The sequence below is a fragment of the Nestor notabilis genome, unplaced genomic scaffold (genome assembly GCF_000696875.1).
Source record: "Nestor notabilis isolate BGI_N333 unplaced genomic scaffold, ASM69687v1 scaffold3366, whole genome shotgun sequence".
Lineage (NCBI taxonomy): Eukaryota > Metazoa > Chordata > Aves > Psittaciformes > Psittacidae > Nestor > Nestor notabilis.
In genome coordinates, this window is record NW_009934073.1 from 1 (window position 1) to 22,001 (window position 22,001).

Here is a 22,001-nt window from a genome sequence, read left to right on the forward strand (position 1 = left end):
CCTGCGTGGAGCGGCGTGGTGTGACCGACCAGGTAGTGAGACCTGACGCGATGTTGTAGTGACTGAAAATTCTTAGTTAATGAGGGCGGGAGTGTTAGCCAAATGCAGGGTTTGCGCTGAATTGGAGTCAGTTTAAGCAGGTGTCTTCATAGCTTATTAAAACTACTCGAAATGTCATTTGTGTAGCTATATTACATTTTATATATATATGTGTGTGTGTACATAGATGCACACACCCCAAAGATTGTTTGCCAAGTTGAGATTGCAGCATGCCTTGGGGAGGGGACAGCACCTCTTCCTTGATGGTGTTACCAGGCACAGTGTCTCTTAAGAAGTATGAAGTTAATCCTTCTGTTAGTATGAAGTTCTCCTTCTGTTGGCCAAGAATGTGATCGTCTGTTTTTGATTGTGTGGTATATATGTGTATAGTGGAGTTTACCTCTTCGTAGAGATATCAATGTGATAGAGCATTGCATAGGTACAGAAACAAAAAGATGACAACTGATTCTCTAACAGGGGTAAATTAAATTGTGGAGAAGTGTTTGCATACTGTTGTTTCTCAGTCTGTGGGGTGTCTGAACTAGTGTTCAGAGAGAGGAAGAAAAAGGTTTTCATGTCCTTCTGTGTAGTGACTCTGGTGTTAAAAAAAAAACAGGGAAAGATTGGGTTTAGCACATCCTGTGATCTTTCTTATGCAGTTTCCAGAGTGAATCTGTAGGTCTGTTGTTAGAACGTGATAGCTAAAACCTTAGGTGATCAGTTTCCATTGATATTTTGGCTGCTGCCTCCAATCTATTTTTATTGTGTGTTGGTATATATACATATCTTAAGAAGGGATTAAATATGTTTAATGTTAAATAGAATCTGGAACTATATTCAATAACTTAAATTATTTTGCTTGTGGTAGGAGTTCCTGTCTCTTCGGCACAACCTCTGTGTGTTTATACAGTCTGTGGGAAGTTTGACGTGGCAAGATTTTTATTTTTTTTGTGCATGTGTGAGTGAGTAAGCAGTGGAGGAAGTCATTTCCCCTGGATGCTGTCGCAGCTAGAGGTGTTGGCTGTCACAGCTGCCCCAAAGTGAAAATTTCTTCTGTTATATGGATATAATATGTATATGTGTCTCTAATTTTGTAGGTTATTTAGTGCTGACTTTCTGTCTTCTGGAGCAGCTGAAGTGCACACTGCCACGTCTTTTCTGATGTGGCTGGAGGAGGAAAGAAAATATAGCTGGCAGCATAAACCCTCTATGTTTAAACATTTTTTTTTTATTCTTCCTATATTTACCTTGTTAACCAAGAAAACTGTTTTGAGAACATTTGGAGACTTCCCTTTGACTTTTTTTTCCAGCTACACAACTGTTACTTACAGTTTTTTCTTTCATGCGCCTGGGAGAGGTGAATACCATTCAGATAAATTCAGTGATTTGTTTAAATTAATGCAGTATGTGGTAGTGCTGAGGAAGCTAACCAAGTAAGCAAGCAAAGCCACTAGTTTCCCCTGACTTCCAAGTTCCTTTTTTTTCCCCCCATCAAATGTGTCTTTTGTCTTTTTTTTGTGTGTGAATACAGTTCACACACAATACAGCCTTTTAAAACTTGTGAAGAGTAGTAGCAGGTGTCACTTTCTCTTTTGCAGATTTTTAAAGAGGACCCAGTAGTTGGAATGAGAATATTGCCATCATGAGTCAACAGGGTTATGTTGCAGCTCCTCCATATTCCCAATCCCAGCCAGGAATAGGAGGCTTTTCTTCAGGTTTTGGACCACCTAATTCTTCACTTCATTATGGGCATTATGGGGACCCTAACTCCTCCTGCTCAGCACCTCAACCAGGTATGAATTTGGCTTATTTGTGTTTTCAGAGTCTGCTTTTCTATGAAAGCATTTTCCATCTCTTTTTCTTACATAGATCAACACAGAATGCCCAGTTTTACTCTGCTGCTGCTGCAAGAGGGTCCTGCACTACCTTTATCTGTATTGTTGTTGATGCTCAGATGTGGATGTAAGACGCATGGTGAAATTCACAACCTTCATGTGTGATTTTCTCTGTCCAGGAAGCAATAAGCACCAACACTTAATCCTGTATTATGACTAATACAGAATACAGACATATACAAAACAAGTGGTTTTGGGAATAGAGAAACGTTTCTCAGTTCATATGTGTAATGGCAAGCAAGCTCTCAGAAATGAGTTGTGTTCTTCACAAGAGACCTTTGTCCTACTGAATTCTTGAACGCAAACTTGCCTATGAGTGTGTGCTGGTGTTCTGCTTAAGCTTGCTTACTGGGTGGTGTATTTGGATAATGCATGGTAAGTAGAGACCATTTGCTTTCTAATCATTCAGGAGACAGTTACTTTCTATGAGGAAGAGCACATTGGGTATGAGCCAATTACAAGCAAAGGAAATATTTGCTTTATTTATACCAGCCTAATAATGCTACAGTTAATTTTATTGACATCCAACAGATACATTGTCTTGTTTTATTGGCTGTCCTTGTCTCTCCTTTGCTCTTCATTAATTTCAACTGGCAATCTGTGGCTTAAGATCTTTCAAGAAGTACAATATATGAGTATATGGTAGTGGAAGCTTAAATAATAATTTGGAAGTATGGAATTTAAGTCTTTCTTGCTGTCAGTCAGACTTGCTGGTCTAATTTCAGTAAAGCAATATAGGCATGCTAGACTAGTGAATTGGGGCTGTGGAAAATATCTAAAAGAGTAAGGTTTCCTCTTCCTTCTAAGTTTACTAATATACATAACCAGTATAGGGAGGCAGGAAAAGGGACCATCTCAATGTTTTGCCTGATGTCACAGGGGGATATTAGTTAAAATAGTATAGATGTTTGAAATATTCTTGTCCTGGGTTCAGCTACAGCAGTCATTTTTTCTCCTTCTTAGTAGCTGGTGCAGTGCTGTGTTTTTGACTTTCAGCCTGGGAACAACTCTGATAACACCGATGTTTTTAGTTGTTGCTCAGTAATGTTTACTCTGACCAAGGACTTTCTCAGTCTCATGCTTTGCCAGAGAGGAGGGGAAGCCAGGAGGAAGCAGAGACAGGACACCTGACTCAAACTGGCCAAAGGGGTATTCCATACCACAGCACGTCATGCCCAGTATAGAAACTGGGGGGAGTTACCCGGAAGGCCCAGATCGCTGCTCCGGTCGGGCTGGGTATCGGTCGGCGGGTGGTGAGCGGTTGTGTCCTTTTCCCTTGTTATTCCTCTTATCATTATTATTGGTAGCAGAGGATGGTTTGTATTATACCTTAGTTACTGGAGAGCTGTTATCTCAACTCGTGGGAGTTACATTCCTTCGATTCTCCTCCCCATCCCTCCGGGAGCGGGGGGAGGAAGAAAAAGGGGGGGAGTGAGCGAGCGGCTGCGTGGTTCCAAGTTGCCGGCTGGGCTTAAACCACGACAATTCTCTAAGGCATCTGAAAACATATATTTGTTAAAATTTTAATAGCATTCAAGTTATAAGTTACATTAAATTTGGTATTTGAGATGGTGGAGTAGTGTAATGACAAAAGTAATTATCCAAGTGTATTGAGGTTTTTCAAATATTCTGTGGTGTCCTCGATTTTTTTGTTATCATGCGAACAGAAAAAAGGATGTTTATCCACTTTCTTTAAAAATTCTTATTAAAGACAGCAGGAGTTGTGCTGCCTTAATCCAATGCTGAATATAGTAAAAAGATAGAACTACTTCTGGTAATTGGTTTATTAGAATACTTAGGAAAAATACCAGTTTTGGTACCAAACAATTTTTGATGTTAATTTAAAGGAAAATAATTAAAAAAATGCAGGTTGAAAAGCTGTTTATTCAACACTGCTGTTTACATAAATAATAGTCTCTTCATAGTCACCTTGTAAAGATTGTTCCACGTTTTCTTTCTGACAGTAGTCTCTGAAATCAAAGGAACCTCTTGCTTCTACTTGTAAAGATAACTGAGTGACAGAGAATTGCCTGTACCCCAAATTGAATTGCAGGGTCTGTTTGTTCATTCTTGCTTCTTTCTTACTGTTCCTATTGGGTTCTTCTGCTGAAAAGTTACCAGCTACTATTTACTTCCTTTTTACTATCTGTTCTTTTTCATATCTGCTTCTCTAGCTGACCAGAAATTGGTCTTTTGTTAACACAGAATCGCTGATGTTGGAAGGGACCTCTGGGGGTCATCTCTTACAACCCCCCTGCTCAATCAGTGCCACCTAGAGCTGTTATTGTTAGAGCAGGGCCACACACCTGTATTTCTTAGCTATGTTGTGCTTTCTTACAGGGTTCATACATAGAAGTACATCTTCTTTTGCAGGTGTGCCAAAATCAACTGTGCCTTTTGGATCCTCAGCTTCTGTTGGGCCTCCACCACCTGCTACACATCAATTTGGCCAGACCAGCTTCCAAAATGGGCCCAGTACACCAGGACAACAGCCACATAGGTGACTTTCAAGAATTACTACATGAGATCTAAGCTATTTGGCTACTGTTACCTGTCTTTGGCTGCTTCACTTGCATTTAAGTATGGCATCCCTTTAATCTACAACAGTTCTGACTTCCTCCAATTCTAAACTGGATCATCTAGTTCAGTTCCCTGTATTAAACTGCCAGATCATACAGTGTGATCTGTAACCTCATTAAATTCCATCTGACAGAAAGTCAGCTCTTTATCATGCATTGTTTTATTTTTAATTGTTCTTCCTTCTTGATCTTAGACCCGTTGCTTCAAAGCAGCAGTAAGGTGTTAAAAATACTTTATAGATAATGTTTGATACAGACGTTGCATTATTTTTTTTCTTCATTTGATGTCTTAATGCGCCTTTGTTGTGAGATAACAATAGTTGCCAGAGAATTTTGACTAGAAACTGGCACATATCTATATATCTGTAGTCCCCACTCCAACCCATGGCTTGTTAGGATGTCTTTGCTTCATTGTTGTGGGATCACAGCCAAGGCTGCACAGAGTACGTTAAGGACATTTTATAATGCAGCTTTGTTATACTCTCTCACGTGGATGACTGATACTCTTTTGCTTAGGTCTGAGATACACTCTTCATAGCCTATCCGAAGTACTGTTCTACCTCCAGAGCTCACAGGAATAAGTGAAGGAGATAGGAGTGGGGAAGGGGTAAAATAGAGACAGGTGGAAGCTCTAGAAAGAAATCTAGGAAAAATGATTGTATGAGGGGATAGATTATATCACAGTGGTTGTATTGCAGATAGTTATAAGTGGGTAAATATGCTTAGTTCTTGTATTTAATTCTGTAAAATGTTAATTATTTTGCTCACCTCCCAGGAGTGGCAAAATCAGTTTATGTACTTTCAGCTATTTTAGTTTTAGTGAACCTGACACTGGGTAACAACTTTTTTGGTTTAGTTGATTGAAGTCTTAGTCTGCATCTCTGCTTTTTAGTTGTATAGGTATTACTTTTCAAAAAAAAAGTGTGTTTTATTAGTTATCAAAATAGGGAATCCTGTTTGTTGTCTCTGGCTTATCACTGTGTAAAGGTGGACCCAAGGAGACTGATGATCAGTTGCAGAAGACATGGAGAAAGTGGTTGCTGTCCTGAAGATGAAAAGACAAGACAACCGGAGTCAGGATGACATGACCAATCCAGCAAAATACTGATTCTTTTTCCTAGCTTCCAGTCAGTGCCCTGACAGATGCACACTTCTGTTTTTCACCTGATCTTGTTTTATTCCCAAATTGCTGGGAGCTGCTGTTTTAGGCGAGGAAAATTCCACATCAAAATCTCAAGTGAATTCTAATTGTCTTGAAATAGATAGGCCCCACCTCAGTTTTAGAAGTACTCCTAGGAAAATCAGTGCAGATCTTCTCTGGGAGGTAGCCTGAGTTGTTATTTTTTCAGAGCAATGTAGTCTGGTAGAAAATACTTTTATATGCCACATGTGAGTAACTACTTTCTTTTCTTCAGTTTTTTTCTTCCATTCATGTTTTTCCATATCTGGTAATCGCAAAGCAGTTTTTTCCTGCCTGCATCTTTTTTCCTCTGCTAGAGGGAACTCCTTAACAGTTTCTCACTTCATTTTCTTCTCTTCACAGATTTTCCTCCTAATCTTCTTACACCTCCCTGGTAGGGAATCTTCTTTTATAAGCATGGAAAAGGGATGGAGTAATGCAATATGTTTGGAAGCTTGTGTTTCTTAATCTTCAAGCTTTCATGTAGTTAATTACCACTGTCTCTTTGCCATAGCATGCTTGCTCTTCTTTGTTTCTAACAAGTATGCAAATAAACATGTACTATTTAGGTTTCACTTTTTTAAACAAGTGTACAATTTCTGTGTGCTTCATGACTATTTTAGTAGAAGTATACATTTTCTGAGCAGAATGTGAGCAAACTCTCTTAAGTGTTTAGCTGTCCTAATTAGTTGTTTCAGCACCACCCTGTGATTGGTTGATTTAATCTTTTGCATAACTGCAGTAATTTTTCCCCTTAGGTTTCAAGGCCCTCCACCTCCACACAATGCAAGACCTTCCTATCCTCCCTACAGTCATCAGTCACAACCAGCCTACCTGAATACTACATCCACTTCATCTACAACACAGCTTGCTAACCAGCTCAACAGCATGCAGATAAATAGCTACGGTAATCAGTTTTATGTGATTTGATTGACTTTTTCATATCGTGTTATTCTTTTTTTGGCCAGATGTATAGTTTAGTTTTTAATCTAAATTTATTTGCATTTATTTTGAGGTTACAACATGTCAAACCTAACCCATGAGGTAAAAATGTGATAATGTGATTCTTCTATGGTTTCCCACCACTAACACTCTGTTTGGTTATATCTTCTTTTCCTGAGTATTTCCTGTTGAAATCTGCCATTTTATTTAAAAGGAGTGGAAATTATGGTGGTCAGTCTCTTTACAGATGTGTGTAATGGTGAACTTCTCAGTGCAGGCTGCACTGATACGATATTCACTGTCCCTTCCCTGGCTTTATGAGTTGCTGACTTGACTAGAATGAAACCTGTATAACTACTGTGGGTCTGACCTTCTGTTTGTATGATTGCTTGTGAAAACTTAGACCTTCTTCACCTTAGAAAGATTATTTTAGACTCTAATTCACCTTGATGTACTGAACTGCAAGTGTACAATTAACTCAGACCTTTTTATACAGGATGAAGTGTAGTCCACCACCTCTAGAGCACTTCACATACAGCAATTCATATTAGTTAGAGCAAAATACATTTTTTATTTCTTTTTTTTTCTTCTTGCATTCATTATATTGCCTTCAGCAATAACTACATAAAATATAATGTTCTTGCTCATCATGTTATGTGCTGGAAGGCTGAGATACCCTTCAGACCACTGGAGACATAGGTTCTATACAAATTTGTCTGTGTTGGGTTTGGTTCTTCTGATTTTAACTTAGCTGTCAGAAGATGCATTTCAATATTTGTATATTATTACATTGGTTCTTTTGCTCCAAGCCGAATTTTGGTTATTGTTTTAGCTGTCTTGAAAATTATGTTTCTGCACGTTTTAAGGGGCAAATGTGACTAAAAAAATATAGGTTTTATAAAGTAATAAGTATTTACAGATTGTAAGTCTCAAAACACACATCCTCCCCATTTTCAGGGTCCTCAATTCTAACTGGAATCTGGATGTTATAAACAACAAACTATTCCTCACCAATGTGCACAAAGTAATTCCCACATGTTTCATCTTTTAGCATCAAAACCAGAGATGGTTGTAAACTAGATAATGAGTGGATTTATCTTCCATTAAACACATCATGGTGAAATGCAAATGGCAGACTAACAAAAACATGCCACGTAAGGGAAATTTATTATTTTATTAAGCAAAAAGAATGTTGTTTAGAGTTATGAAATGGAATATTATTTCAAAAGCAAATTCTGATTTATGTGTATTCTAATCAAGAATTGCCAAAGGCTGGCTTCCTTTCTCTTTATCCATACACCCCAGCTGCAGGGTTTTATTGAAAATAGAGCTAGAAGAAATAAAATTGAATGTCTGAATCAGTTCACAGTTAAACTAAGGTCAGATTTGTTACGTGAAAATGGATTCAGAATCCCCATAATGCAGCATTATCATTGTGTGATACAATATTGCTTAGATGTTGTAAATGTATTAGGAAAAACCAGAACACCTTCCACACAGAGTTACTAGTAGGTTTTTGGTTCTAACTCAGCTGACACAGTTTCTTGTTCAGGTCCCAGCACTAATCCGAGCCCTCACACCTGTTCTGGGCATCCAGCATCTTTTCAGAGTCCACAGCTATCACCTCCACCAACTGAGCAGCAAGTCGCTTTACCATCTGGATCACAAGTTCATCCGCCAGCAAATAATCTTAATGGCCTTCGTGCTCAACCATCGTTGCCTCCTGTGGCCAGACAAGATGGAATGCCTGGCCCTGTCTCCCCAAATCCTAACTTGCAGCAGCTTTCAGCACAGCCTCCAGGGCCTGGATATCATCCTCAGCAATGTAAGGAAGGATGCTTATGTAACTGAAAACAAAACACACATGGAGAATCACTAGTGGAATTGTGACCATTCATGGTTGGTGTTCTGCTGAATTGGAAAAATGAAAATTTAGTAACCTTATTGTAGTATGGAAAGATTTGCACTATCAATCAGTACATTCAAGGCAGGCCATGCTTTTGCTCAAAAGTTTAGCACCCTGTTCAGACTGTAACAAGAAAAAGGAGTTGAATTTGGATCAGGAACAGAATTATTTCATTCGTAATGGGTAAAGGCACAATGTGTTATACAAAGATGTTTTTCTTATACTTTGTAAAGGTACAGATTACTCTCTGTCTTATAGTATTGTCTGTCATAAGCAGCTTTGAAAAATGCCTTGCAGCAATTAAGAATTGTAACTGAATACAGTTATTTCATCTAGCATAGATGAGGAAAACAGTTATTTTGACAACTAGAAAGCCAGCTAACTAGACCAGTTTGCACTGACTGATGTTAGGCGAGAGATTCTCGCTAATGGAATGGTCTTTGAGTAGCTGTGGTAGTCTTTACTGTCTTACTTGACATCTACCTGCAAACTTTGGAGCCAAAGTCTTACGCTTGCCTTTAAAACACAGACTGTATGTGTGAGCTAAAGTGATCCTTTCCTTTTACTTCCTGAAAACAGAAGGGAAGGAGAAGTTGCATATAGCTGAGTAAGAATGAATTGTATAGCAAAATCTGCTGTTAAAAATTGATAATGCAACTTAAATACTTTAAATGAATTGTAATTTGTAACTCTGCAGCAAACTATGGTCCTCAGATGGCAGGGTGTCAACTGTCTTATCCTGGTGCTTTTCCTGGGGGTCCAGCACAGCTCTCAGGCCCACAGCAGAAGAAGCTTGATCCTGACTCTATTCCAAGCCCAGTAAGTAACATGGCACTGTTGCTTTTATGAAAGTGAATTTCTGCTGCATTTAAGATAGAGGAAGGACAATCCTAATATTGTATTTGTTTTAGTTGGTGGGTTTTTTGGTTTTTGGTTGTTGGTTTTTTTTTTTTTTTTGTCTTTTTTTTTTGTTTTTGGTTAGTTGTATTTTTTTTAACATAAAATTGCACTTCTGTGGCTTGGTTCTCAAGATCTGTTTCAATTTTTGCGAGTTCTTAATGATATGCAATTTTGTATTCTGTGCTGTCAGCTTTGGATAAATTAGTGCTTAAAGTTAGTTCTGAAGAGCCTTTATAACTTTAACATGGGATATACCCATGATTCCACATACTTTAATAGGAATTGTCAAATGGATTCTTCATATGAATCCATACTAAGTTGAGCAGTACTGAAGGATTACTTGCATTCGCTGCAACTAATCACCTTTCCCTTTCACTCCGGAAAGTTTGAAGCCTTAAACTTGTAACAGATAGATACGTAAATCGGGATTTGTGCAGAATACAGGTACACGAACTCAAACTGGAAACGGTGAGAAGTCCCATGCTCAAAAGGCACTTCACTCTTTGATTTCAGGAGTTTCTCAGGCAACTCGAATCATTTGCCTTCACATCCTTCCAGTTGCTGCAGCCTTGTAAAGATTTCAGTAGCTTCAAATATACTTAATGCATAAGCTTCATACAGGTTGAAAAGGCTCAGCTGTTGAAGCACACCTGAAAATGTACTGGTGAGACAGTATCTCTTTGTAGAATGGTGTTAGAGAAAGAGAAAGCTAGGTTATGGTTGTGTCTGTCTATCTTAAAGTAGTCTAAACTTCACCGAACAGCTTATTGAAATACAGGGAGAAAAAGCACTGAACTCATGGGGAAAACACATTTTGATGCACACACAGTGGTTTTTCCAATCATCCGGACTGGTCAAAAAGGTCCTCAGAGAGTTGGGATTCTTGAATCAGGCTGTGACCTAGAACTTTCTGCTTAGAGAAATGTATTAACCACCACACTGTAAGCTAGTCTGGGTGAAGGAATCTTCCACTTCTCTGCTGAGGCAGCATTGCTGTACAGGAAAGAATTTAAGTTCCAAAAAGATGAGGAAAAAGCATTTGTGTAAAGGCCCTGACACTGCTATAGGGATCAGCTCTGCTTCCTTAAATTGGGATATTCTTTTGTCCTTCTAGAAAAGATTTTTTATTTTATCCAATGGTGGCTTTGATGTAAAATCCCCAAGATGTTGAGAAAATGCTTGTTGATAATCACTTAGAGGTTAATATAAAAACTACAATTGGCTTTATTAAAAGTAATTTTCAAGTTAAATGTCACTGAAAGCCATTGTGTAAAAAAACTAGTGAGTGTCTGTGTAATTAACAAATGTCCTTAATAGGTCAGTCATTCCTAGCTGTTTCAGTATGGTATTTTTTGCATAAGAAGGGTAATATAGTCTTGTCTAACTTAAAAAAAAAAAAAAAAAGAAAGACGGGGTGGAGAAGGAGGTCTGGCATGAAAGCACGGACTGATGTCTTGTTTCAGTTATGCATGTAGAATAAACAGCCTTGACTGTGACAGCAATGTTAAAATAGGTTAAAAGGCTTATTTAAGCAGCACAGAGAGGATCAAAATGACATGTTTAACAGAAACATGATCTGGGTCAAGGTCTGTAAAGGGCAAAAAGCTGATTCAGAGTGAGTAATTAATGTAACCATTTCTATTTCTCCTGTTATATCTACATTATGTAATTACAGTAGTGTTGCCAGATAAATTTGCTTCTTATCTCTAGCCATTTTTGATTTTTATTTTTTTTACATATGTTAGAGGTTGATACATGTTCTGACAACATCTATGAAAACTAGCATCTGGGCTTTGTCAACAATTATTTTGAAGAACAATGATATATTTAGGTCAGTTAACTGCAGAATACTATGGTACATTGATCCTCTGCAGAGCTAAGTCTGAAAATGGTTTGCTTTCTTCAGCCAGAGGACCTTTTTAGTTCAAAACCTTTTTCCTTCTAATGCAAGAATTAACAATAATTATACAAGGCAGGGAAAAGTAATCAAACAGAAGATATAACAAGCTCTCTAAGGAATATATTGTATATTTAAATTGCAATACAAAAACTTTCTCAGGTAAAAAAAAAAAAATTACAGACTCCCGATTATTTCCAGTGTGTTAGGAAATACCTCTTGGACAACGATCAATAGACTCTATGCAGCTAATTTTGTTTCTCTTCTCTGTTTGCTTTCAAACAGAGGCTTCTGAACTTCCTATTATTAGAAATTCATGTGCAGTGTAAAGATAAAATTCCATGGGATACCAGCAGCAGTGGCAAAGCCAGTTTCAGAAATTGCTTCATTCCTCTTGCCTCTTACAGCTGTTCAGCTATACTCTAAACCATATTGCTGAAAAGACAGATTCTTTGAGGGAAGAGGAGGAATAACAGTACCATCTCAGTGATCTGGTTTATGGTGTGGAACAAAATGCAGCCTTATGTAACTTCAGTTATGTCCTGAAAAGTATCAGACTTAAACAGGGGTAAGGACTGTGCAGAAAAGACAGGGGAGGAAGTGTACGGGAAAGGAATTTGTTCAGAAGTAAAGCCTCAGCTTCATGAACGTTTCATGACATGGCATTGTAAATTGCTATAAACTAGGCTTCCACCAGAGTAAATATGTATATGATCAGAGTTGCCTCATTTTAATAAGAATTTCTGTGGTTGTTCTCCTTTACTTTTTTAGTAAGAGGAAGCTCACAACAAGGTAGTCTGACCTAGAGGATGAAACTCTTGAGTTCCAGTGTTGAAATACTACGTGATGGCCAGCAAGGCTTTTCTCAGGAGTTTAAATTGCTGCCTTCTAAATGGCAGTCCTGAAATAAAGCTCAGCTAGGCAAGTGATCTACTATATATTGTTTATTTCTTAACCACCCTGTGCATGGAGCCTACTCAGGAGGAAGATGGGCTAGCCCCTCCCGCATTGCAATGTGATCAGTTATCTGTATGTTCATTTATGGAGAGCAGCAGCTGGCACAACTATGATCATACAAAAGATAACCTGGTATATATGGCATCTGAGTAAGGTGAAGCAACTTTGCACTTCAGTTTGATCTGGGAAATAGAAGGCCAGATCAGTAAGAAGGACTTATTTGCACTATCACTGCCCTCGATTTGTTGGCTAGCCTCTCTTGAAAAGGTCTGTTCTCCTAATGTTCAGTATGCTTACTCTAAACAACTCGTCTGTTAACTGTGTATGTTTTATCCATCCCAATGTAGTTTTACTCCTGACTTCCAACAGGCAACTGCAGTTGTAAATAAGTTATACTGCTCAGCTGTGTGTATAGTTTTCTAGTTAAGTGTCCCAGAAGCCTGAATTGTGATAGGTTTATAGCATTGTCCACTCACACTGTCCTTCTTATTCATCAGATTCAAGTAATTGAAAATGATAAGGCTTCTAGAGGAGGGCAGATCTATGCTACAAACACAAGAGGACAGGTTCCTCCTCTTGTCACCACAGACTGCGTAATCCAAGACCAAGGTAACTGTTCTTGTTACTCATTTGGGAGTCTTTCTTGGTGAAATCAAATTAATTTTAAAGAAAAAAAAAAAACGAACCCACCTAAATTCTCAAATTTGTCATCTGAAAATGATGATACTTACTCTAAATTGGACATGAAATGGGAAACTCCCTTTAAAGAAGAAGAGATGAGGGAAGTGGGAGTTTGTTTCTTATGCCTTGGGTTAACAACTCCTCTATCCTTCCTGACCTTTAAAATAATATGAATAGTTGAGACAAATTTTCTTTTTATGTTAAAATTTTTCAAGGTTTTAAACTTGAAGTTGAAATCCTTTCTGGATTCTTCTGAAATTTTAAAAGATGGGCTCTAGAATAGGTAATGAGGCTAGCACTGTTATGTTTTAAGATGCAAATTTTGGAAAATTCTATTCAAGCAATAGGGGCAGCATACAAGCTGTCTAGTTGACTTAATTTTTTCCTTTGCCTTTGCCTCTGCCTAGAGCCTGGAAGTACAATATTCCATGTGCTGCTCTTGACAGCAGACTAGATATTTTAATACAGATTAAACCGATGGTATCATTTAGTCCAACATTAATTTATCACTGTTTGGATAAATTGTATAAATGTGCAAACACATCAAGATATTTTTGGCATTATCTGGGAGTGGGGTAATGCAGTTTTGATGAACAAAGACATTCCTTTCAAGAAACTGAGCAGAGCTACAGCTTGATGGTTAAAAAAGAAGCATAAGGAAGCCAGTTTCTGAACTGTTGCCTTTCTGTGCCTGGCACAGTTTCTCACTGGGGAAACTGAGCTAAGTGTGGTACAGAAGTGGTGTAGTGATTTTAGCATACTGTATTTTGCAAGATAAATTAGCATAGTGATGTTAATACAGATACACTATTTGCTGAATCAGAGCTAGCTCGTTGGAGCAATCTTAACAGGAGGTGTCAGTATGCAGCATTTATGTACAGTGCTGACATTTCCACTGGGGTTTTTACCCGTATTATTTTCTTTTACGATCTTAGATGTGATATGTTTAAAACTAATCTCTGTTGAGATTCTTATTGCAAATAATTGTGGATTTTTTTCTTGATATGTTTAAATGTCTGCTTTAAACTTGAACAGCAAGAAAAGGTTTACCCACAGAGTGGGGCAATGGACTGACATATGCATAAAGCAGAGAGATGGGCAGACGCTTGCATGAGCGAAAAAAAGGTGTACTTAGCATATGTGCTTGTTTCTTTATGGTTTGGTTTTGATTTTTCTGGTTTGTGTTTGGGACAGGCAGGTTCCTTTTAACAGCCTTTCATTCTGCATGCTATGTTGGATGTTCTAGGCCATGCCAGCCCTCGTTACATCCGATGTACTACCTACTGCTTCCCATCATCTTCAGATATGGCCAAACAGGCTCGTATTCCCCTGGCAGCTGTCATCCAGCCATTTGCTGTCGTTCCACCAAATGAGGTAAGGACTAACTGAATATTAGTCATACGTGGTTTTGTCTCCTAAATATTGCAGTCTTGTTCTTCTCTGATTTCATTGGGAGTGAGGCTGGTTTACTTCTGTGAAGGAGTAAGACAGTGGGGAGATGTCAGAAGGCTACGAGATATACTTTGGCCATGATAGAACTTCAAGGGATAAAAGTCTTTGTTTAGAAAAGGTACAAGAGTGATGACGGTGTAATCTGTAACATTAGCTTCCTGGTGTTCCCCCAACTGCCTCTAAATCATGCCAGCTTTGTGCGATGCCTGTTCTGCTGGAACTTCATAGGTACAGGCAAAGACATTAAAAGAGGATGACCACAAACAGTATCAAGCTAGTTTCAAGATATGGACAGTTACATTCAAACAATGACATTTTTCCATTTAGTTTTTTATGTGATCGTGTCTTCAAAAGCTCCTTGTAAAATGCATGCAGAGAAAAGCCTGATTAAAATTGCAAAGACTTTCAGCACTTAGTTTTGCAGTCTTTGATTTTTCTTTAACTTTGTTTTAATATTTGTAAATTCTTAGGGTTTTTTTTTGAAAAATATGTTGGAAAAAAAACAGATGTTCTCTATCAGGATGGATAACTTCCAATGCAACAGACCTCTGTAGTTTGACTTAAAGGTGTTATTTTAGCAGGGTAGTATGTAGTTATCTTCTCTGTGTTCCACAGGGACATAGGATGTATTACTTACAGTTCTGCAGATAGTGAGTCTCGCCATTTGTCTGCTAGACATCAGTTTTGGGTTTCATTCCAGTTCTTGAGGGGAATGCGCAAAAATGCCCCTTCTGCATTTTCTCCAAGGTAAAACTCCTGCTGTTGCTTTTCCACCCCTTCTTTACCAGCCAACCTTTACTACCCTTTTTCCTTCCTCCTGTGCCCAGATAGCAGTTACCAATTCTGTTTTCATGTTGGCTCTTCATTTGTGCATCTTTCCGTCTGCTTGTAGTCATTTATGTCCTCCATGCACAGCTTCCCTGTCTCAATGAATTGCTAAAATCTGAATTTCTTCTGCATACATAAACTAGAAGTATGTACCAGAGCTTGATCTTGGCCAAATTAAGGAGGCGAGGGTTGGCAAAGATATGTACTCAGTAACCCACCCTTTCTGAAGTGTTAGTGGCCTTAAGCTGTTGGAAAAGTCAGTGGAATTCATTAATCTGTAAAGAGCAATGTATTTTTTCCCTAGCCTCTTTCTTGGAAGAGGCTAAAAAAACTCGAAAAATGTCTCTCAAAATTGGCAAAAGTCCAGCGTGGAAAGTTTTAGTCTCAACAACTACAGCTTGCTAAAGTTGTAAGAACTGAAGAGATGGTGTTACAGTAGGAAGAATTAGGCAGTCTTAGCTGAGGCAGTTTTTCGAAGGCTTGCCTCTGCCCTTAGTCTTCACTGCTGCTGCCAAAATAAGGTCTTGCTCTTAAGATCTTCTAATAAAAATGGTCTTCCATATGGGATTTATAACAACTTTAATTCTGAAAAGCCGCTTAATTTGAAGGAACTGAGCTTTTTTATAGTAGCAAAATACACTTGAGGGCTTACTTTTGTTTTTAGATTTCCTAGTATAGTGTATTCTGCCTGGAACTAGTGACTGCAAGGCACAGAATGTTCTTTGTTTCAGAATATCTAGCCTATCTTATGGATTGTGCCTTTTAGCCTACAGGGGATGCTCATCACATGTTAAAAGGCTCGGTATAAAGTAAGTATAAAGTATAAATCTGTCTAATCTCTTTCTCTTGATAAACAGCATGTTATACAGAGTAACTGGTTTAAATAATGATTTTTTTTCTTCTAGCCTTTTAGTGAATAGTTTCCCTTCATTCGTCTTCGTTGCAGCTTCAGCTGCAGATATGTTTCTAGTATACTCAGTGTTAGCTCCCAGAGTATTTCAGTTCTGTTTCTTTTCAAAGGAGGAGGAAGAGAAGCAATGGCTAAAGGGTTTAGTGGACCATGGATGTGAAATGGCCACAAATAGTTTGTGCAGCAGGTAATATGGTTAGGAACAGGTGAGAAACTGACCTGTCTCACTTGATCTGTAAGGGCTTAGCAAATCTACAGAGTATCAATAGTCCATTATGGTGCATATTACATAGATCATGTCTTTCTGTGCTGGTAAAGCCATATTTTAAAAGCTATGGGCTATTGGGATCGTTCAGGTGACTTATAGACTTAGGAGTGTTCCATAAATCTAATTCTTACTTAATTGGTATTTTGCTTTGATCATCACTTATAGTTGAGGATGAATGTAAAATAATATATAAAATATATTTTTCAGTGGTCTGTTGCCATAGAATTCATGTCTGTCTGCGTTTTTTTGGTTTTGATTTTTTGTTTGTTAGTTTTTCCTATGCCATTACTGTGCCAAGACATTTAGAAAAAAAGGAAAAACCTTACCTTGCTCCCACTTCCAAATAATGTGAGGATTTGGTGCAGTCTTCAGATTGCTTGTTCTTCCTTTCTGGAAGCCAATCTTGAGTGTGTATTTTGATTCACTGAGAAGATTGGGTTTTGCGCTGATGACATACTATGTTCTGTCCAAGTGACCTAGATGATATCAAGAGAACTGTGGATTGTATTTTCTCCTCACCATGCTTTGTTTGGCACTATGTAATCTGAACTGCAGCAAAAAATTAGTAAAAAAGCAATGAAATAGCTAAGGCTACTGACACTGGTAGAATTAGGTACATGTATGAGGGGGAGAGCACAATTGTACAGACCTTATTTTCTTTCTTAATTGAATACATTCACCATTTGGTTGATGACTTGTAAATGGTGTTACATGTTGGTACCAGTTGGAGAGTTGTGCACTCTGATTAGTGTCTCTTAATGAGTTTACGCTTTGACCATCAGAGCAAAGTGGCTGCCCTTGGCTGTGCAGGCAGTGGGAAGGAGTGCCCAAGAGAATCTTCATGTTAAAGCAGCCGGATAGGAGAGAGTAGGAAAATGTCATTGGGGTTCTGGAGCTGTCAGACGTGTGTGTAATGGAGATGATATAGCAGCATTTTGTTCTGCCAATTAGATATTTTTCATTTTTCTCTCCTTTTCAGATTTTACTCTATAGAATCAATAGTGTTCCGGCTGATAGAGCCTGGAACACTCCCTGAAGGTTTTAAATTAATTTTTGTAATGAATTTTGGGGAGAAAAAAAGAAATAAAAAAAGCTTTTAATTGCATACAAACAGTAGTCAACTGGAAACTGAGCTCTGAGGATTTGTTTGCCTTGACTAAGAAAACAGGGAGATGGAGATAACAGGTCCTAGGAGCTTTCAAATGAAAAGTTTAGGTTCAGTGACTTAACAGTAGTTTTCTCAGAAATATTGCAAAATTTCTAAATAAGTAAAGTAAAACTGAAGAATGAAAAACTGTACAGAAGCCATTATCAAAATTTAAATAGTAAATATGGCCACACTGAAGAAGAGTTCCCAAAGAAGGCTTTACTTCTGTAATGTTAAATCTCAAGTGAGAGTGAATTTTTAAGACATAAATAGAGACCATTCACTAGAGATCGTTGTAGGGTTGTGTTTGATATCTCAAGAGCAGCTAAGTTACCAGCTCTTGACATATAGGCACTGAGCTTCAGAAGAGCAGAGCAAGTGAAATCGATTCATTTAGAAAAGCCCTCAAGTTGAAAGTTAGAGGGGCAAAATCCACGGAGAGCACACAGTCTCTCAAAACATTACTACAAAAAACCTACAGCCAATCTAGAAGATTACACTACTAGTATAACTAGTGAACATTACATGTATGCTATATATCATTCGAAACAAAGACTGTTAAAACATTCATGCTTTACTTCTCTGCTCAGTGTCTTAACACCTCTAGATATTTCTGAATCTTATCTTTACCAAGTCCTTATTTATTATTTCTCAGAAATAACAGATCATTTTCACTTTCCTGATTTGGATGATCTATAGAAAGTATTTGTTTGTTACAGATTGAGAATACAGTATCATTGTTTGACAGAACTTATTTTTAGTCCACCAGTGCTTTAGCAACAGTCTATAAAAATAAACTAGCTCTCACAATTATCATCATAGACCAAGCCCTACAAGAATTTGTTTTGGAGATGTATAAATGTTTCCAGAGCCTGAATAAACCATGTGATCTTGATTTAACATTTAATCCTACTTGCTAAGAAAAGGTAGTTAAAGGAGTATTTCATGTTGTAAAAGGAAATGTAAACAACTCCAAATAATTATCTATAGTTTTAAATATTTAAATATCTGAATTACCTTCTTCATTGCTCCCTAGTAGTTTTGTGTTGTCATTCTCTACCATGTTCTTTGCTATTTATTTGATTTTATTTTTCTTTTGACTGCAGAACAGATCCTTGAGGTGCTTGCTGATAAAGCCGTCATTTTACCCTTCGATTTCTGTCTTCTGTTACTTATTCACAGGAGGTCTTTCCCCTATATTGTGTGAGAGCTTAGCTAATTTAAGAGGTTTTTGATGAGGGATTCTATCAAAATACTTTTTTCAAAAGGAGTATATTATATCAACTAGGTCATGTTTATCTGCATGGTGCCTGACTATTGACAGATTTCAATAGATCTGTATGTCATGACATCGCTCCACCAAAGCCCCATCAGTCTTCCTTATTGTGAGGTCTCCATGCAGCCTTCTCTTCTCCAGGTTCAACATACCCAATTTTTCAGCCTGTCTTCATAAAGGAGGTGTTCCAGCCCCCTTATCCTCGTGGCGCTCCTCTGGACTTGCTCCAACAGCTCCATGTCCTTTTTGTGTTGAGAACACCAGAACTGCACACAGTACTCCAAGTGGGGTCTCATGAGAGCAGTGTAGAGAGGGGCAGGATCACTTCCTTTGACCTGGTCACGCTCCTTTTGATGCAGCCCAGCACATGGGTGATTTCTAGGCTGTGTGTCCACACTGAAGCTGGCTCATGTTCGGTTTCTCATTGACTAACATCCCCAAGTCCTTCTCTGCAGGGCTGCTCTGAATCACTTCTCCACCCAGCCTTCAGCTGTGCCTGGGGTTGCCCCGACCCAGGTGTAGGACCTTGCACTTCACGTTGTTGAACTTCATGAGGTTGGCATTGGCCCACCTCTCAAGTGTGTCCAGGTCCCTCTGGATCCCATCCCTTCCCTCCAGTGTATCGTCAGCAAACTTGCTGAGGGCACACTCAATCCCACTGTCGATGTCACTGGATAGTGACATGGATGTTGAACAGAATTGGTCCCAACACCGACCCCTGAGGGACACCCCTCGTTACCGGTCTCCAATTGGACATTGAGCCACTGACCACAACTCTGCATGCAGCCATCCAGCCAACTCTTTATCCACTGAGTGGTCCATCCATCAAATTCATGTCTCTCCAGTTTAGAGAGAAGGATGTTGTGCGGGACAGCGTCAAACACTTTTGCACATACCCAGGTAGACAATGTCAGCTGCCTTGCCCTTCAACATCAGTTCTGCAGCCTCATCATAGAAGGCCACCAAATAGGTCAGGCATGATTTGGCTTTGGTGAAGCCATATTGGCTGTCACCAACCACCTTGTTTTTCATGTGCACTAGCGTGGTTTCCAGAAGAATCTGCTCTGTGATCCTGCAAGGCACAGAGGTGAGACTGACTTGTCTGTAGTTCCCTGGGTCTTCCATTTTCCCTGTCTTGAAAATGGGGGTTATATTTCCCTTTTTCCAGTCATTGAGAACTTCACCTGACTGCCACGATTTTTCAAATATGGTAGTGGCTTAGCAACTTGATTCGCCAGCTACTTTAGGACATGCAGACGTATTTCATCAGGTCCCATGGGCTTATGCACGTTCAGGTTCCTAAGATGATCTCAAACCTGATCCTCTCTTGCAGCTTGATGGTGAAGACTGAAGCAAAGTCATTGAAAACATCCGTCCAAATCTCCAGCCTATCGAGGTCCTGCTGTTCAGGTGTATCAGCCACTCCCCCCAACTTTGTATCATTGGCAAACTTGCTGAGGGTACACTGTAGCCCTTCATCCAGGTCATTGATAAAAAAGTTGAACAAGACTGGAACCAGTATCAATCTCTGGGGAACACCACTGAATACAGGCCTCCAACTGGATTCTCCTCCACTGATTACAGCCCTCTGAACTCTGCCATTCAGCCAGTTCTCAATCCACATGTCCTGGGTTCAGTTGTAACGATTATTTTTCTCCTTAGTAGCCAGTGCAGTGCTGCGTTTTCAGCTTTAGTCTGAGAATAATGCTGGTAACACACCAGTATTTTAGTTGCTGCTAAGTAATGTTTACCCCGATCAAGGACTTCTCAGTCTCTCGTGCTCTGCCAGTGAGGAGGGACACGGGAAGCCGGGAGGAAACAGAGACAGGACACATGACCCAAACAAGGACTTCTCAGTCTCTCGTGCTCTGCCAGTGAGGAGGGACACGGGAAGCCGGGAGGAAACAGAGACAGGACACCTGACCCAAACTTGCCAAAGGGGTATCCCTTATCATTGTCATTATTAGTGGTAGTAGTAGTATGGGCATGTTGAGCCTGGAGAAGAGAAGGCTGCATGGAGACCTCATGGCAACCTTCCAGTGTCTGAAGGGGGACTACAAGGATACCAGAGAAGGACTCTTCATCAGGGACTGTAGCAGTAGGACAAGGGGTAATGCATTAAACTTAAACAGGGGAAATTCAGGTTAGATATAAGGAAGAAGTTCTTTACTGTGAGAGTGGTAAGGCACTGGAAGAGGTAGTCCAAAGAAGTGGTAACGCTTCATCCCTGTCATTGTTCAAGGCCAGGCTGCCAGAGCCTTGGGTGACATGGTCTAATGTGAGGCACCTTTCCCCATGGCAGGGGCATTGGAACTAGATGATCTTGTGGTCCTTTCCAAACCAAACCATTCCATGGTTCTATGACCCTGGTGAAGCCACATCTGGAGTACTACGTCCAGTTCTGGGCTCCTCAGTACAACACAGACAAGGAGCTACTGGGATGGGTCCAGCGGAGGGCCACAAGGATGATCAGGGCTTTGGAGCATCTTTCTTACGAGGAGAGATTGCAGGAGCTGGGCCTGTTTATTCTAGAGAAAAGCAGACTGAGGGGGGATCTCATTAATGCATATAAGTATCTCAAAGGCAGGTGCCAGGAGGAAGGTGCCAGACTCTTTTCAGTGCTGCCCAGCAACTGGATGAGGAGCAACGGCCAAAAACTAAAACACAACATGTTTCCCCTCAACATGAGGAAGAACTTCTTTACACTGAGGGTGGCAGAGCACAGGAACAGGCTGCCTGGGGAGGCTGTGGTGTCTCCCTCTCTGGAGACATTCACAGCCCATTTGGATGCCTTCCTGTGTAACCTGCTATAGGTGGCCCTGCCTTGGCAGGGGAATTGGACTAGATGATCTCCAAAGGTACTTTCCAACCCTAATGATTCTGTGATTCTGCAATTAAAAAAAACCAAAACAAAACTTTACTGGTAATATGGGATTTCCTGGGTTCAGCTGTAGCAGTTATTTTCCTCCTTCCTACTAGCTGGTGCAGTGCTGTGTTTTTGACTTTAGTCTGGCAACAGTGCTGATAACACATGGGTGTTTTTAGTTGTTGCTAAGTAGTGCTTACTCCAGTCAAGGACTTTTCAGTCTCATGCTCTGCCATTGAGGAGGGGCACAAGAAGCCGGGAGGAAGCAGAGGCAGGAA

The 22,001-nt window shown here is 39.4% G+C and overlaps 1 protein-coding gene across 1 annotated transcript in view; it reads left to right on the forward strand.

Moving 5' to 3' along the window:
* The first annotated feature begins 1,681 nt into the window (after positions 1–1,681).
* The window catches only part of SEC24D (SEC24 family member D), a 52,294-nt gene continuing 31,974 nt past the window's right edge, over positions 1,682–22,001 (forward strand). The window contains exons 1-7 of the mRNA XM_010017140.1: positions 1,682–1,832; positions 4,308–4,434; positions 6,452–6,600; positions 8,188–8,460; positions 9,239–9,360; positions 12,793–12,904; positions 14,223–14,350. Coding sequence (XP_010015442.1) covers positions 1,682–1,832; positions 4,308–4,434; positions 6,452–6,600; positions 8,188–8,460; positions 9,239–9,360; positions 12,793–12,904; positions 14,223–14,350 — 1,062 coding nt within the window. The remainder of the gene's footprint in view (positions 1,833–4,307; positions 4,435–6,451; positions 6,601–8,187; positions 8,461–9,238; positions 9,361–12,792; positions 12,905–14,222; positions 14,351–22,001) is intronic.